Below are 18,720 nucleotides of genomic sequence, written 5' to 3'. Positions count from 1 at the left end.
AAGAACAAAATGAGCATCAGAACAAAGAACATGATGTTTTGTATTGGATTTGAACCTGCTGAAGCCCTTTCACAAATCACATTGGCAACAAACTGATAGATTTATATTCCAAAGTTTGCCACCTCGTGAACTTGAACGAGCTGATTTTGTGCCACTAAAATGACAGTTGCAGTTGGTATGGAACCCACATGTGAGTTGTGTTACCACTACTGTTACTATTCCTAAACCAGCATAGGATTCTTTCTGCATTGTTTGCTGAAGAGTATACAAAATAAGCTTCCCGTTTACAAGGATTTTAATGAGGGATTTTCCAGCATTTGAGGAAGTATGTTATTTTTTTTACTGGAAGAGGAGACTTAATTTGAATCAAAGTAAAGCTCATCACATAGAATCTTGCCTTCTAATTTGGAAATGTTAGATTCGGTTTCAACTTCTGCTGATCAAGGAAATGCTTGAACTCGCTTGAGCGTGAGCTGCCTCATGAGGTCAAGATAATCCAGTCATCGTGGTCTGATGCAATTGTGCAGCTCTGGTCATGATACAGCCCCGTTCTAGACCACTGATCTTCCCATTTGTTCCTCCCTGGGTTTACACCCCAAGCCTCTCACACTCCGCATTCCTGCTCCAGATCACGGTCCGCGGGGAGGGCAGGGGAACGGCTGCTCCGCGGAGCTGCCCGCAGCTGGTGGCAGGGATGAGAGCCCGAGGACAGCGGCTCCCCTCTGCGCTCCCCGCCTGAGGCACCCGCCGCCGTGTCCCGCCCCGAGCCCTGGCCGGGCAGGTGCGGCGGAGGAGCGGAACCGGGCAATTTACGGCCGGGGAAACTGGCTCTCCATGCGGGAGCAGCGCTGGGGTCTCGGGGAAGAAAGGTGCCCAGCACAGAGATGCGATGGGAACGGCTGCAGTGAGTGCCGAAACTCTCTGCCGGCGGGTGCCAGTGCGTGCCGGCGGAGCGCGGGTGAGGGCATCTCCTCGGGATGGCGTACCCCGGGCCAGCCTGGCCCCGGACAGGTAGATGCCGGAGACAGAAGCCTCTGGTTGCCAGGCCGCTGCTGGCGAGGGAGGGAGCACCTTAGACCGAGTCAGCCGTGCAAAGCAAAGTTTCCGTCATTCCCTTGCACATACCTCTCCAGGGTGTTGTTATATACCGCGGTTATCGAGAAAGGCAGAGTCACGAGTACAAACTCACCTCATGTTTGAAACACTTTGCTCGGGGCAAGATGTGAGAGAAAGAGCTCGCACATGCCATCTCATTCCTTCCTCCCGAGTAGCTCTCGCTGGGAAGGGGACCCTGACGCTCCAGGGCACGGGTCTCCTGGGCATTTCCCTCGGCTCCGCTGAATTTGCATTGCGACAGTAGAGAAACAGCCCATCTGGTGCGGACTTTCCAGCACCCCTGCGAAGCCGGAGCTCCGCGTTGCTGATGCGCCACGGAGCAAAGATGTTAAAGACTGTAAGTTTAAATAAATAAATAAATAAATAAATAAAAGCACCACACGAAAAAAGTGGCAGATTAAGATTTTGCTTTTGGCCAGCCGGGGAAGCCTGTTAGAGACGTTGATCCTGCACTGGTTTAGCTTCATAACCGGGGATGTAAGTGCACTCATATATATAAAGGATCAAGGAATGGGGCTAAATGGAGGGCAGGTAGGTCTCCCCCGGTCCGGATCCCCACGCATGTCAGTGAGTCTGTGTTTGCCCCAAAGCCATACTGCTTTCTTTGTTCAGAGGTACAGCAGTGTGCCTTAACCTCCATCTCCCAAACCCATTTGAGGTGTGATTTATTTGGATCGATCAAGTACATCAAATACAGTTTATCAGATAAAAAGGGCACCCAAGCTGAGTCATAAATATTAATGATGTCTGATTTGTCACCTCCTTACTTATGTAAAGAAGGCTGGCATTCATTACAGTCATTCATTATAATTCATGTTGTCCAAATATGGGTTTAATTTTGGAACTTTAGGATTTGACGGATTTGCACGGATTTTGAAATTGACCGAGTCTAGTTCCTAAACTCCTGCTTCCATCCACCTGAAGTCAAGATGCCTAGAATGAGAGGTTATACTACAGACCATGTAAACATAACTATATATCGGCAGTTAAAACCTCTGTCAGCAATGAAACAGACTGAGGGGTTTATCAGATTTTGCAAGTTATGCCACGACTCAGAATCTACACCTAAAATCTGTCGCTGTAATCAACAAAATTCCAAAGGGGTTGTTGAAGACAATTTTCAATAATCTTCTTAATTTTACCCTGGTAGGGTAAAAAAAATCCACTCTAAAATGTTCAAGAAGTGTTCAGAACGTGGGGGTGGGGGTAAGTGTCAATGAAGAATCGCCCAGCCACGCCAAGGTCCACCCACTTCCCTCGCGCCGCTCTATAAAAGGGAGCGGTGGAGCGCAGCTCTGCAGTGGTTATTTCAGACACACAAAGAGGGAGTGCTCGCTCTTCAGGAAACCCTGCAAGTTCGGATCGCTACTACAAAAACATTTGTCTCAGTGGATTATCCTCACTGGCAGGTAAGAGCCTTTTTTTTTTTTTTTTTTTTTTTTTTCCCCTCCTCAATACTTCCAGTTAAAAAAAAAAAAAAAAAAAAGAAAAAAAAGATGCAGGGGAGCTGGAAAGGAAATAAAAAGTCTACTAAATCTGGACTGTTCTGAAGAGCTTGGAGTTATGCTGCAGAGTCTTGCACTGGCTTTTGGCATCAGCTGCAGTTTACAATATAAGATCCAGAGCTAGCTGGTTTTGCGTGTGAAGTGGGAAGATGAGTTATCAGGGGATCAGCTTCCAGGCAGCAAAACACTTGCTGGAGTTTGGAAACGATGCGGCTGAGAGTCAACTCCCTCTAATCTCATGGGTTTACTAAATCCTAGTGGCAAGCCGCTGGGGGTATTCTGGAAATCCTGCTGGGTTTCAGCCTCCTCTGCAAATAAAACTCTCGACAAACGTAAACTTTGGAGGCTCTGCTATTCACTTTGTGATAAGTTGTTGAGTAAATATTAGCTCCTGGTTCATACTGCACACAAAGTCCCCGGTAGCCTGGGGGCTCTCCGAGAAAAGGAGCTCTGGCATCGCCAGAAATGAAGGACGGTCCTTACTTTACATATATTAGCAATCGTGCTTACAGTCTTCTCTTCTTGCCTCCGCCAGGACCCCAGCCAGAATGAAACTAGTGCACGTAGCCTTGCTCTATCTCGGCTCTGTGACCTTCCTCGGGATGGATGCTGCAAGGGCGAACGTAGCGACAGAGTTCAAAAGAAAGTGAGTATCGGAGCGCGTCCTCCTGCCAGCGCCCAGTCCCGCTCCGGAGCTTCCGCGCCGGACTCCGTCCGCGATCGGAGGGACTGAATTCACTGCGGGAATTGCACAGCGCCTTAAAGGCCTCACGCCCTTTCAGGAAACAAAATTAGAAAAATCTCGGCGCTGGCAAAGATAATCGCCGCTCGAATCTATTTGATTTGGCTCCCGCCCTGCAGGCTTGCGCTAACAGGCTGTCCTCTTCCCTTGTGCTCCTTTCAGATGGACGAAATGGGCACTGAGCCGAGTCAAGCGGGACGTGAAGCCCGCAGGCGCGCTCCGAGGACTGGGAGCAGCCGCCGACGTGCAGTCGCTCATACGGACCCAGGACGTGAAGGAGGAACCTCGAATCTCGCATCCCAGGTACATTCCAGCCCCTTCTGGTCTCGGGTACTTGCTCGAGACACTGGGAAGCTTCAGAGTCTCCTCGTTTCCGGGTGTTTAGGCTTAATCTCGCTATAGATCCCCCCCCCCCAGGTCCCGTAGGCAGGTTCTGCCCGGACTGCACAGCACGCTGAAAGCACCCTCCCGCTTCCCTTTCCCCGAGCTCTTCAGCTGGAGGGAGATAGCAGAGCCTTTACTGTGAAAGTCAAATATAAATAGCTCTGGATCCATAGATAAAGTAACCGCCATAAAACGGCGGGGCCTCTTCTCCCATCGGCAGCGGGCTGTGGCTCTGCCTTGGGACCAGGTTGCTCCTCTCCCGCCACCAGACGAAGGGCAAAACGGGGGGGTGGCAGTTCTGCACCGTCGGGGCGGGCCCACCTCCCGCCCGGGGCTCCCTGCCATCCCCACGGGTCCCATGGGGTCCTCTTCTCCGAAGCCCTACTGCGCGTTTCTCATGCCCGCTCTCTCTCTTCCTGCCTCGCAGCACTCGGGAGGATGCTCACATCCGCGTCAAGCGCTACCGCCAGAGCATTAACAGCTTCCCCCACTTCCAAGCCATCCGCACGGGGTGTCGGTTCGGCACGTGCACGGTGCAGAAGCTGGCCCACCAGATCTACCAGCTGACCGATAAAGACAAGGACGACACCGCCCCCGCCAGCAAGATCAGTCCCCAGGGCTACGGCCGCAGGAGGCGCTCCCTGCCCGAACGCCGCGGCCCGGCGCGTTCCCCCCGGGCCGAGCGGCGCCTCCGGACGCCACGGGCGCAGCCCCTCGCCGCTGTCTTCGGGGTTTGAGCCCCGTACTACCGGCCGAGGCTGTCTCGGATGGGTGGACTTAAGTATGGAAGCTCCGGAGGTCCGCTGCTGCTCGGCAGCCGCCGCCAGGATTCGCGGAGAGCGACTGTCCGGGCGGAACCCCGGAGCGCCCTCCCAGGGCCGGGGACAGCGGAGCGGCGGGCCCCGCTGCCAGGGCCCGGCAGGGTGAGGAGCAGCCGGTTCTGCGGCCCGCGCGGAGGGTTGGAGTGGGGAAGCTGTGAAAGCTGCGTCCCGCTGGGAACGCGCAGAGGCTGCCTCCCCCGTCCGCCGCAGAGGTGGACCGGTCACTGACTCTTTACCCTCCGGGCGAGGCACCGCCGGTTCGCGCGCCCGCAGCCGCCTGGGACTGGAAGGCGCCAGAGGCACCTCTACCCTGCCGGCCGCCATGTCGCCCCCTGCCCCGCCGCTGCACTCGGGGGGGGGGGGGTGGGGGCAGGGCCTTCCCTGCCGGCGAGCCGCCGTCAGAGCTGCCCCGGACCCGTCTGACCCCGAAGAGGGGTTGCTCAGGGGAGACCCGCGGTCGGAGGAACCCGTCGGCGGGCGTCGGCCGCTACGGTACACCCCCGGACCCTAGGACCGCGGCCCCGGCCTTGCCCGCTGCCCCTGCGTGTTTGAGGTGCCCGTTCGGCCCTCGGCAAGGACATGTCGCTCACATCTGCTCTACCCTCTGCGATATCTGCACCCGGCAGGGAATCGGACACTCACTAGTCCCTGCGGGGACTGCAATATACTTGAACCTTCCAGAGAGGAAAAGTGCAATTGTACGTGGTTTTTGTTAATTTTAAGTGCGGTGTGCGTGGATCATGAGATACGTATCGATATTTAAGATTGTCCTCTGTCATGTCCTGTTTGTATCTTTTTTTTTTAAAAATATATTTTATTTTTATACGTTATATATATATATATATTGCATAAGGGCATTTTAAAACATTGTATCCCCTCTATTTTTCTTATCATGAATGTCAAATGTTACCTTTTTTTTTTTCATACCTTTTTTTATCTTGCATTCCAGACTCGTGAAAGATGTAGAGAATGTATCAGCTGTTCTCCACGGGTAATATGTGAAATAAACACTATTACATAAGCCAGTTCTCTTATGTTGTCTTAAGTGGGGGCAGGTGGTCATGATGAACGATGTTGTACTGTGTTCAGCCCTACCCTTGCTAACCTAGCCTGGCCCTTCTGTGCCAGACCAAAACTTCTCAGTTACAGACTTTGTTAGCAGCCACCCTATCTAGTTGGATCAAGTAAACACAAAAGCAAGAATGCATCTTAAAATCCCAGGTCAGATCGGTTGAAAAGGCTCTGAGGCCTTTCCTATCCACATGTACCAGTCAGGGCTGAAACGTGTCACAGCTTGGATTGATCGTGCAAGTTTATTTTTTGCCCTAATTAATCAGGGAAACAACTGCACACTTCAACATTGCACAACAAAATAACAGATTTATTGAGGGAGCGTGTTCCAAAAATGGTCATGGCAGCTTCCAAGGTTATTTATACTGAAGGATTTCCTGGGCCACAGTTCAGGTTAAAGTTAAATGGTGACCAGTTCAGGGTGGGCAGAACATCTTGGATAAAAGCTTAGCATTAGGAGGTTTGTTGTTTTGTTCCTTTTTTTTTTTTTTTTTTCTTTTTTTAAACAAATTCCAGCCACAGACCAGAAAACAAATGTGAAACTGAACCTTATTAATGCACCAATAGCACCATCTATTGGTGCCTACTCTTTGCATGCCAAGAAAATCCAAAAACTAAACAAGTGTATTTTAATAACATCTTGGGTAGCAAAACATGCAAATTCCCCTATTTTACAGTATCTCTGAACACAGTTAACGTGTAGAGTTCTGGGAACAGCAGCACTAAATGCTGCTAGAATAAATGCAGTGGGCTATTTTTTAACCTAATACTAAATGCTGACAGAGCGTATATTTACAAGAAAATTTCTAAAGAACTGGCAATGACACCTTTCCAGGAATACTGCTGCAAAAAAACTTGGGTAGGAATCTCGTTGACTCGATGCCTGGCATATATTCATAACAATTTCTCTCCCCAAAGTTTTGAAGTTCTGCTCAGAATTGTCTATTTTTAATTACTTCCTAAGCATTTTCCACTAAATTTTGGAATAGAGAGATGGGTTTTCAACTTGAAATGTTCTCCTTTTTTATATAAAAACCCAAATTCATATATATATGGACATTTGCCAGTTTCAGTTATCATCTGTTTGTTAACAGCTGGAAGAGAATTTACCTCTCTACTGCCAGTGGCTTTTCTGGTCCAGACTGCAAATTGTAAGGGGTGACAGCAAATGCATGATCTTCAGCACAGGTTATATCTGCCAGCCGAAAAACAAGCAAGAGCCTATTCTCAAATCACAAAAGATCTTGAAATTAGAATAATTGTAGCTCGTAAGTTTTGGGGTGCTTGCAGTGGGAAATTACATTGTGTAGATGAAAGCAGATCCTACTTAAAGTACAAGAGCACAACTGAAATGGCTTCAAGTTAATAGCTACAACGTTTTATTTACAGGTTACACAGCTAGCATCTTTGTCGTCTAAACTTGGGATGTAAGGCTGAATTGGGTTAAAGTGTGGTTAGTGTGTACTTGCCAACTAGCTACTTTTGTTTGTATTGATCTTTTCTTCATTTACTGCTGAAAGCCAGTCCCCGCTAAAATACCTTTTCTTCCTTCCTTTCCCTTTCACTGACAGAAAACACTTCACTCAGAGCTGAAAGATCCTTGGACTAGCTGGACAGGGCTAAAACTAGCAAGCTGGTGCTGCCTGGCATAATTCTGACCTTACTGAAGCTTAGTAAATAGAATTTCTGTTGGGAAGGATCAAGAGCACCACCTGCCACACTTGTAGGGAGAAGCAAAACTCTGTAGGTGAAAAAAAACCTCAGCAACTAAAGAAAGTTTGTTTGCTTGTTTTAATTCTCGTCACTCCCATCCCTACCACTCCTCACCCCCCAATCTTTGAAATTGTCTTTTAAAGTGTAAAGACCTGAATTAGACATGCTAGAAAGTAGTGAGTAGCCTTATGACTGGAAGGCAACATGTTCTTTGATTGCATGGAGCTGAAAAGTAAACCCTGGGAATACTATGACGGTGTATTTTAGCCAACCTAGTTAGGCTAGGCTAGATAGGCTGGAGAATGACAGAGCAGGCAGGGACTCTTTCCAATTACAGAGCTAACCCCATATCCCAAACTGAGTTCCAGGTTTGGGGGAACTGGGCTGTAAGGGCTAAAATATATAGAGTCAGCATTCTTCCTCCTCATCCTTTTCTGCACCTGCCCGAGGTAGGAGCCAAGGTGACTCATCCCAGGTGAGTCAAGGTCAAAGCTCTTCCTTCTGCCTAAGCAGGTGACATTACTGAAGAATTTTGGCTAAGCATCTTTTCACTGTGAACACCCCACAAAGCAAAATGTTGGGCACTAGCCTTTAAACAGTTGAAATCCATCCATGAACTAGATTAAAATCTCTGAGGAGTGTGAGGATTTTGAAACTCTTGAGGCTTCAGGGAGAACAAGACTGTGAAACAGTATCAGCCCATCAGCAAGAATTCTCTTAAAGTCCTAGAAGCTCAAGAATAGCTGTGTGCTTATGTCAAGTCCAGCTTATGCTCTAATGTGACAAATGAGAAGTGGAAGATGCCATCAAATGCCTTCAAAATCAGGAGCATTTGTTTACACACCGCTTTAATTAAAATATTAGTTTATAAGAACAGTCTGGTGTCCCAGAGGCCAGCATTTCAAAGACTGCTTAAAAAATTACTGTAAGTTCAGTTCAAACAAAGTTCTAAATTAAAATCAAGTTTTGCAATGGTAAACATGTATTGGAGGAGGAATTCATCCTTGTTCACCAGTCTGTTCAAGAGTGGATGCCAAAGGAGTGGTCACCAAGCTCAGCAGAGCCTCCTCAGTGAAGAGTTCTTGAAATATTCTTTATGAGTTATTATTTTGTTTTATTCTAGAGACATCCTATGACAAACAAAAACTACTTCACTATAGACAATTTTTTATTAGCAAACAGATTCCAAATGCTATTTTTATCTCAGAAAGACTTTTACGGCTCCATTATTAATGCTATACAAAATGGTGGCAAGGCGTCTAAAATCCGGATATACAAGTGCTTTCCCATAAAGACCTAGGGCAGGTCCCCAAACTTGAAGGAGGGAAACAAGTAATCATTTTTCTTTCTCCAGTTGTGTCCTGGGTTCAGGACAGAGCCTTTCCTGCTCTGAAAGACTGTTACAAGAGATGGAGCCTGACATCATGGACTGGATGAACTCAGCAGCTTTATAGGGATTGGTCCATGCACTGAGGAATGATCTCTCTCTTTGTGTGTGTGTGGTTGTGTGTATATATATATGAGACAAGAGTGATGGTATATTGAAAAATGTGAGATCTGAGCATGACGTGAATGGTATGGAATAAGGGGTGGATACTGTCCTGGGTTCAGCAGTAGCAGTAGTTTTTCTCAGCTCTGGTGCACTGCTGTGTTTTTGACTTTCAGCCTGGGAACAACATTGATAACACCGATGTTTTTAGTTGTTGCTCAGTAATGTTTAGTCTGACCAACGACTTTCTGAGTCTCATGCTCTGCCAGGGAGGAGGGGAAGCCGGGAGGAAGCAGAGGCAGGACACCTGACCTAAACTATCCAAAGGGGTATTCCATACCACAGCATGTCATGCCCAGTATATAAACTGGGGGCAGTTATCCAGAAGGGCTAGATCACTGCTCAGGTCAGGCTGGGTATCGGCCGGAAGGTGGTGAGCGGTTGTATTCTCTTCCCTTGTCATATCCTTTATCATTATTATTATTGGTGGTAGCAGTAGTGGTTTGTGTTATACCTTAGTTACTGGACTGTTCTTATCTCAACCCGTGGGAGTTACATTCTTTTGATTCTCCGCCCCATCCCTCTGGGAGCAGGGGGAGGAAGGGGAGGGAGGGAGTGAGCGGCTGTGTGGTTATGGATCGCTGGCTGGGCTTAAACCACAACAAGTTGGTACCACAAATCTTACTTTAAGCAGCCACATCACATGGAGAACTGCAAAAAATATTTGCTCTCCAGTTACATCAGAATGTGGTCAAAGAGTTCTGCCACTGTTACCTAGGAACAACTTCTGTATCCAAAAAGTAGAGACAGTGGTGTACTCTCAGATGATTATTGAAATCTGCAAAGCATCTTGGTCAGTGCTAATAAGAACTGCAGTCAGGTGCCAGATACAAACTTTTTCTGCAAGCACAATGACAGAAAAGGGAATACTAATGAATACTTTGGCACATACGAAACCTTTTCTGGCTCATTTAGTACCCAAAGGACAGCAAGTCATAATTAAAGCCAATAATGGCAACTCCAGACAGCCATCCAAATATTTTCCTTGTGCCGTCAATACACCATTTTATATTATCTCATATCATACTTAAGTAGTGTAGAGCACACAGGCATCAGGAGAAAAAAATCCAGAATGACTGAGTACAACCGATAACTAAATACAATTATGCCTAACTAAAATTTGTTTGTTGTGTTCACAAGGGTTTGCTTTTATTATCTAAATATTTCTTAAAGAACAGGGTTTTTGCACCAAATAATTGTGTCAGCTTTGAAATTGCTTTAATTTTTAAATACTTAATTATTTGGAGCAGGGCCATGTATCCTTCATGAGGAGAAGGAGCATAATTTGTTCATGAGGTAAAGAACTTTGCTATGTAAAAACCTTTTTTACTACATGCTATATACACTAATCAAAATACTTGATAACTGTAATGTTTCCAAATGAAAAACAAATGGTTCTGTTAAGAGTAGAATCAATGTTAATGATTTGATAAGACTGGAGTGTTTTGCCCACAAACTTCAGGCAACACCAACAACAATGAGGCCAAATGAAATCTTTTGACATTTTTGATTCTGTGATAACTTTTACCTAACGTTTAACTAGACCTCCTTGAGGCTTCATCCATCTTTTTTAAGAAAAAAGCCTGGGTTTTTCAAAAGCCAGGAAAGATCATTCCAACCTAGCTGAAGATAAATATTTTGTAACAAATTCTGACTCTCAGAATAGGTTTGCAAAATAAATATTCCTTTGATACTTTCAGTCAAGTTATCATTTCCCAGATCTGTCAGTTTACAAATTACATGCAACTTTTCCAGCAATTATAAAATGGTTTATATTTTCTTCATACTTTGCTAATTTGGTGTAAAAATAAACAAACAAATGTCCAGGTCTTAATCTCTGATGTCCAGTAGTATTGGCAGATATAGGAGAACAAACATAACAGATCTTATCTGCTAGTTCAGGAGCAAACTAAGCAGTTCATCAAACAAACATGATTATTGTCCTTTTAATAGGTGGTTACTGTCACAGGAGTTATCATGAAACCAAAACACTGTAAGAGGAAAAGGCCAACATGTAACTCATTCCACTGCTGTTACAGGAGAGGACAAAAGAGTGCATGGGTTCCTCCTTTCCCCTTCCATGACCTGACTCTACTGTGGCTCTCTGCTAGAAAGCAGTAAACTCTTGCAGGCCACTACACTTCCCTCCGTGTATATAAGGAATCAGGAGCAGATCAGAGTCTGCACACTGGGAGAAAACAGCTGCACTGTGTAAATTTGCTCTCTTTAGAGACAAGAAAAAAGTGATGGATTTCTAAGTCACATTTTCTAAGTAATTTTTTTCCTGGGGCTTTGAAGCTCTGCATCTCATTCTGCATAAGGAAAAAATTCATAGTCTGGCTCTTTATTGATAAACAACATGAAAAATATGCAACTGGCATATATCATTACTTACTGCCTACAGACTTCAGACATTCTGGTGGTGATGAACTGGTAAGCCAGATAGGAATCTCAACACCAAATCCCAGGCCTGAGACTGATCCCATTTAATTGAAACAAAACTTCTATTGGCTTCAGCAGGAGGGAAAAAAAATAAAAATCTAAGACTCAGCTTTCTTTCAAAAACATGTCTATTTTTATACTGAAAGATTGTATTGTAAGCTTTGCTTTATACTTTATTCACAAGTTCTGGCTTTGAAGACTGAAGAAACTACTAAAAGCCAGAAATAAGGGACAGGAACTCTTTTTCAAAAAGAGGTAACTCAAATCCACATTCTCAGTTCAATCTGAAATGAGTTCAACAATGTATGATAATTGCTGCTCCTCTTAAATGGATGTGGTGTAGTGCTGCTGGCAGTGAAAACTTCAACCAACATACATGTGTCAAGTGTGGTGCTAAATGTGTTCATGAGTAGGGATCAAATCCCAGAAACTTTCAGTGTTCTTGTCCAAACCCCAGAGTTCTTTTTTTTTTTTTTTAGTACAGTAGGATTTTGGAGTGTTTTAAACACTATGACTTTACATAGCAGCATTTCCTTCCTCCTCTCTCTTTCCTCTCTACTTTAAAAAAAACATCTTATCACCTACTTGGGAGCCTCATGAAAGGATGCACCCGGAAACTAACTCAAGTGAGAGAGTGAGTGGTGTACACAGCTCACAGGAGAGAGTGGCAGCCAAAGTTCTTGTATTGATCAGGGTGCACACACAGAGAGTCTAGCACTTTGTGATAATATTTGCACAAGGCAATCAGTATCTGTTTAATGAAGGATCTAAAAAGATTTACACAAACGAGTGATTCCTGCAGAGACAAAGATAATTTATTGAGTGATAATTCACATCATCTTGCTCCATCTGATTTTATTACCTACTCATAATGGGGAAAAAAACCCCTCACGTTACAAGTGCACGAGGTCCATTAAACCTGATTTATATTCTTAACCACACTGCAAGACAGACAGAAACAAATGATACCTTTTTTCCATGGAATGTTGTTAGAGTGTGCGTACTAAGATATTTTTCTTCTTCCACTAGTCTGGCGCATCAGTACAACTTTGCTGCCATCTGCTGCCTTGGAAAGAAAAATAAATCACTCTCATTTAAAATTATTGCTGTATGTCAAAGTGGCACACTGCTGCTGCCAGCAGGAAGGCCTGCTTTTAAAACAATTTTATATCTGGCCTGGGGTAGTTACTCACTATGCTGAGTAAGGCAGAGACTCAAATTTTTCATTTCTCCTGGGCTTTACTCAGAAAATTCAGGAACAGCACAATACCTTTGCACATTCTTAAGAGATGGAGAAAGGAAACTATTCTATTCTTTCTGTTGTTCTAAGTAAACTCAGGGGTTACACTTTGCCCAACTGGATGCTTCTTCTATCCTGATACCACTTTTGCCACTGTGGGCTACCAGGAAATAATGAACACAGCAGCATTTTTTGAGAAAATAATGTTTTCAAGGTGTGACATGAAGGGATCAAAAGAGAACACTGGCTCTTGTGTTACAGGAATTACCTCTTTACTGATGAGTAAAGAAGGCTGAAGTTAGAAAGACCAGTACCGCCTTTTCAGGAGAACTTATGACTGGAGAGATCTAACATGCTCTATTTCTAGGCAGAGAGTTTTTTAAAAGGCAGGGATCAGAACAGTGTGATGAATCAGACTGACCTGTTTCTCCCATTTATCTAAATAAGGCATAAACAATGCACCACCTTAGCAGTAGTTAGGTGTGAGCCATCAGCTTTTACCGTCACAGAACTGACGCTGTTCCTCTGTTCCAAACAGAAAGGACTATTTTCTGCAATGAGATTTTTATACTGGATTGAAATCACAGTTGTATTTGCTCTGATATAGTTATGCAAGTTATATATACTTAGTATAATACAAGTATTTTAACAAATAACCTGCTGCAAAGCAGTTTTATTGTAACACATAATCCAACAACACTTACACAAGAAGGAAGTAGTACCTCTGGTATGAAAGGCTTCTTCAAATTCTATGGAAGAAAGTTAAAGACAGTAGAGATGACTTGTAAAAGATTGTAAAGTTCTCTTGGCTTATATGAAGGATTTTTACAATTTTATTTTTAATCCTGAGTAACCCAAACAGACATTGAAAAATGAGCCATCAAAATATTTCTTTTAATCTCTATGACTATAGAGTTTCTTCAAAAAAATGTATACTGCATGATGCCCATGTACAATATTCAGCCCTTTATTCATAATGGGTTTGAAACAGTTGAAATGGTACACTTTTTATTTACCTCTGGTTTGGAATCAGTGCTGGTTAAATTTACTCTATACTGAGTATACAGTGATTCACTAGTTGGCTCATTTAGCCCACCCATCTTACATATGACGTACTCTATTATGAATGGTTACAAATACGAAAACGGAAATGTTGTATGAATGGGGCACATTTGGAGCATAGACCTTCAGCCAGGAAGTTACTTCAGCCTACGTCTTTGCTTCCTTGTCTCAGGACAGACATCATCCATGTTCCTGTGCCAGAAAAGCAGCTTCTCTCTACTCAGATCTTTAAGGCCACACGTAAGGCTGCAAATAAGGTGAAGCACTGCAGACAGCTAGTGGCAGTTCAGGCAGAGGAGTGAGAGGCAGGACTAATGAACAGGCTACCACAACAGGAACAACAGGAACATGTAAACACACCTACCCCAGTAAGGCGCACCATAAGACTTGACAGAAAAAGGCTTGAGAAACTTAGGCCTACTGTTACCCACAGGGCACGCCACTAGTAATAACCACACAGTTGACAGATACAGAAGGACAGAAATCAAAGCTAGGCAAAGCTGGTTGCCTAGAGAAGCTGTGGCTGCCCCATCCCTGGCAGTGTTCAAAGCCAGGTAGGATGGCGCTTGGAGCCACCTGGTCTAGTGGAAGGTATCCCTGCCCATGGCAGGTGGTTGGAACTAGATAAGCTTTAAGGTCTTTTCAAACCCAAACCATTCTATGATTTTATGATTGATCCTATGATTCTATTACCAGCCCTCTTCTACCAAAGGCTGTTTAGGAGGCAGGTCCCTGAGTGAACAAGCTCAGTGAGAATCTAAAGAGCAGCACAGAGCAGCCAGTGCACACTTGCTACAGTCTTGAAACAAAGGCTTGTGCAAAATCTAGTCTAAACAGTCCTTACACTGCACAAATATGTGCTAGGGGATGCCAGAAACAGTAAGTCTTATATAGATGTATGTTTGAAAAGGGCTTCAAAATGGCATTTCAAATTCTGTTCAGATCTGGTTTTGGCTTCCAGTTAGGATTCCGTTCTGCTTTCCAGTTAAAAACACAGCAGTTTGAAGCCTTTAGTCACTGAATTAGTCTGGATTTTAACTCTGTCAGTTCTTGAGTATTCAAAGTAAATGTGACTGGAGGGAAAGAAAAAGAAAGAAATATCTATAACAGAGAAACGGACTGGAAAAGCCCAGTCCTTTTAGAAAGAGAATAGGTGCTGCAGGCCAAATCAGAGATGCTGAGGGAGGGAAGTTACCTTCTGGCTCAATGTCCAGCAGGAGCCAGAAGTCAGTGTGCTGCACATCATCAGAAGGTTAGTGAGAATGTGACAGAGGGGTCAGTCTGGCACTGTATAAAACACTGGTGTACCTCCACCTTGAGTTCAGCACACAGTTCTGATCTCTACATTGCATGGAGGACAGGGGATCAATCTACAGAGGGCAAAAAAAAAGCACTTAAAAGGGTCAAGGGAATGCAGTGGCTGTTTTCTGAGGAGAGACTAAAAAGTTAGAACTCTTCCACTTGGACAGGTGAAGGCTGAGGAGTGTTCTAGGTTTACAAAATAATTAAGATGGTGGATAAGGTAATTACAGAAGTGTCATTCAGCAAATTCTGCAATATTCAGCTGGGGCAGGCACTCACTGAAACTGGCCTAGACAGATTGCTGCTCTAACCCCGTCAGGCGTTTTTAATGCTATTGTGAATAAAGCTTCTGTGTTGAGAATCCCCTCCATGCAAGAAAAGCCACTTCATTGTGCTATATTGGGAATACAAACGGTGCCAGTGCTGGAGCAGATAACTGAAAAACTGCCTAATGAGAGCATATAGGTATAGAAACACACTTTACACAGTAAGAGATACCAACAGGATTGTTCAACCTATGTGTCCACACACCCTCCAGCAGCAGCTTGAAACTCTCTAGCACCATAAGGTTAGAAGAGACTTAACTCTTCTCTGTGAGGCCTTGCAGTGTAGATAACAAAAAAGAAAGACTCACAAAACCTCTAGATATAAGGCAGAACTTACATTGAAGGGCCAGTAAATATAATTACTATCACAAATAGTTGGGAGGGTTATAGAAGCAACTGACCAGTTTAACTACCTCAAGGGTGCCGCAGAATGGAATAAAACATATTAATGGGAATTGTATTAACCATGTTCTGCTTTCTTTTAATTGCTTTTTTATGAACAGTGTTTTAATGCTTTTCTTCTTGTCAACTACTGTAGCAAAAGAGAGATCACTTCTTTTGATCAGTAAAGAACAGCAGAGGTCTGTATATGAGTATAACTGAACTGAATAATATACAATAAAAGAAAAAATGCATGGGTAAGAAGCTTGTTCTTGGCTTTCATGTGTCTTGCATATTTTTGAAGTCACAAGTTCTTGTTGATGGAGTTTCACTTTTACCCTGCTTTCTCACCAGTCTCTGCTGATGAAGGATGAACAGGGAAAATGTTGACCTTTCTCTGTATGTTCCATTTAATAAATACAAATAACACTTTCTTGTATTTGTGCCCAGTTTGGATAAAACACAGTCTGATAGATACTGTATCCCAGATGTTATATCTGATAATTAGGCAGCTTTAAAATGTAACAGAGCTGAATGTTATTAAACCCACTAAAATAAAATTAAACCTTCATCCCTATCATTTTTTTTTTTTTTCCCCTGCAGGAAAACACAAGTTTTGCCTTGAAAAGTCAGTTTAAAGAAGCAGCATGATGATTTAGAGGAAGGTATCTTTAAATGCTAACTTGTCTGTGTTAAACACTTTGCAATAAACTGCTCATCAGTTGCTTATCATAGGCAAAACCATTAGCTGGTAAGCTGTGTTGCTTTTGTGTATTCTGACACACTTCAAGTATGAACCAGAAAATCCAGGCAAGAGATAATATATGTAATCACATGACTTGTTATCTTAAATGGTTTCATATGTGGCATTCGCTCTAGTTATTTGACATGACTCAAGTTGACCTCATTGTTTGTATGGTTGAAAGGGAGCAATTATGCAACAGCTATATGGTATGGAAGACAGCAACGCCATACAAGACAGAAAAGAAACTAGGAATGCAATCTCTACCAAACTATCAAAATATCTTACACTAACATAGTCAATACATTTTCTTTGCATGATCCTTTATTACAGAACAATGAAAAAGCTAACATTCATGCTGGTAAATCTGGGTTAATCAAGACATCTTGTTCTTGGAACCTACAATTTTTGTGGTTCTCATATCAGAATCTGATTATTTTCAGACAAGTTTTATGTTTGCCAGAAAAACAAAATTCAAATAATCGAAGCAGATGACAGTGTCACTAGAAATAGCATTTTATGACAATGCTGTCAAACGATAGCATACATAAATTGATGCATATGTATCGAAGGAGTCAGGATAAAGGAGGAGTTTGCTTTGGTAGATGAGGATTGGGTTAGGGAACAGTTAAGCAATCTGGACATCTATAAATCAATGGGTCTGGATGGAATACACCCATGGGTGCTGAGGGAGCTGGCGGAGGTCATTGCTAGGCCACTCTCCATCATCTTTGGTAAGTCGTGGGAAACGGGAGAGGTGCCTGAGGATTGGAGGATGGCAAATGTCACGCCAGTCTATAAGAAGGGCAAGAAGGAGGACCCGGGTAATTATAGACCGATCAGCCTTACCTCCATCCCTGGAAAGGTGATGGAACAACTTATTCTTGACACCATCTCTAGACATATCAAGGATGAGGGGGTCATTAAGAGTAGCCAACATGGTTTTACCAAGGGGAAGTCATGTTTGACCAACCTTATAGCCTTCTATGAGGAAGTAACTAGGTGGATGGATGATGGTAGAGCGGTAGATGTGGTTTTCCTTGATTTCAGTAAGGCATTTGATACTGTCTCCCACAGCATCCTCCTAGATAAGCTACGGGAAGTGTGGGCTTGATGAACAGGTAAGTGAGGTGGATCAAGAACTGGTTGAAAGGAAGAAGGCAGAGAGTTGTGGTCAATGGGGCAGAATCTAGTTGGAGGTCTGTGACTAGTGGAGTCCCTCAGGGGTCGGTGCTGGGACCAGTGCTGTTTAATATTTTCATCAACGACCTGGATGAGGGAACTGAATGTACCCTCAGCAAGTTTGCTGATGACACTAAACCGGGAAGAGTGGCTGACACACCAGAAGGCTGTGCTGCCATTCAGCGAGACCTGGACAGGCTGGAGAGTTGGGCGGGGAGAAACTTGATGAAATTCAACAAGGGCAAGTGTAGAGTCTTGCATCTGGGGAGGAACAACCCCATGTACCAGTACAGGCTGGGGGTTGACCTGCTGGAAAGTAGTGAAGGGGAAAGGGACCTGGGGGTCCTGGTGGATAGGAGGATGACCATGAGCCAGTAATGTGCCCTTGTGGCCAAGAAGGCCAATGGCATCCTAGGGTGCATTAGAAAGGGTGTGGTTAGTAGGTCAAGAGAGGTTCTCCTCCCCCTCTACTCTGCCTTGGTGAGGCCGCATCTGGAATATTGTGTCCAGTTCTGGGCCCCTCAGTTCAAGAAGGACAGGGAATTGCTTGAAAGAGTCCAGCGCAGAGCCACAAAGATGATTAAGAGAGTGGAACATCTCCCTTATGAGGAGAGGCTGAGGGAGCTGGGTCTCTTTAGCTTGGAGAAGAGGAGACTGAGGGGTGACCTCATCAATGTTTACAAATATGTAAAGGGTGAGTGTCAGGATGATGGAGCTAGGCTTTTCTCAGTGATGTCCAGTGATAGGACAAGGGGTAATGAGTGTAAACTGGAGCATAAGAGGTTCCATGTGAACATCAGGAAAAACTTCTTTACTGTGAGAGTGACAGAACACTGGAACAGGTTGCCCAGGGGGGTTGTGGAGTCTGCTACATTGGAGACATTCAAGGCCTGGCTGGACAAGTTCCTGTGTGATGTATTCTAGGTTACCCTGCTCTTGCAGGGGGGTTGGACTAGATGATCTTTTGAGGTCCCTTCCAACCCTTGGGATTCTGTGATTCTGTGATTCAGTTATAAGATCTTTGCACATACTTGATGTGAGTTTGGCAACATCTGAAGGAAAATGTCAAAGCAAGTACATTTAGTTTCATCAGTAGTTTCTAAAAAATACTAATGAAATAACATTAAGTAAATCTGAACAAG

General features: G+C 44.3%; 1 protein-coding gene and 1 long non-coding RNA gene across 3 annotated transcripts in view; one reads left to right on the top strand and one right to left on the bottom strand.

Annotated features, from left to right (window-relative positions):
- Positions 1-3,169: 3,169 nt before the first annotated feature.
- Positions 3,170-4,527, top strand: ADM (adrenomedullin; the record flags this gene model as incomplete). The annotated part of the gene is made up of 3 exons (XM_080619495.1): positions 3,170-3,267; positions 3,526-3,666; positions 4,175-4,527. 3 exons carry the CDS (start codon positions 3,170-3,172, stop codon positions 4,482-4,484), a joined length of 549 nt encoding a protein of 182 aa, XP_080475621.1. The 3' UTR covers positions 4,485-4,527.
- A 7,664-nt stretch (positions 4,528-12,191) lies between these two features.
- The window catches only part of LOC308221909, a 33,745-nt gene continuing 27,216 nt past the window's right edge, over positions 12,192-18,720 (bottom strand). The window contains exons 3-5 of one of the 2 annotated variants that reach the window (XR_013957013.1): positions 13,288-13,332; positions 13,005-13,134; positions 12,192-12,409 (exon numbers count right to left, since the gene is read on the bottom strand). This is a non-coding gene — a long non-coding RNA (uncharacterized lncRNA). Of the gene's footprint in view, positions 13,135-13,287; positions 13,333-18,720 lie in introns of both variants that reach the window. The other variant, XR_013957012.1, reaches the window with a different exon arrangement.

This window comes from Psittacula echo (genome assembly GCF_963264785.1).
Source record: "Psittacula echo genome assembly, chromosome: 5".
NCBI classification, from domain to species: domain Eukaryota; kingdom Metazoa; phylum Chordata; class Aves; order Psittaciformes; family Psittacidae; genus Psittacula; species Psittacula echo.
Note: the sequence above shows the minus strand (reverse complement) of the source record. Positions and strands in the feature narration are given on the sequence as shown.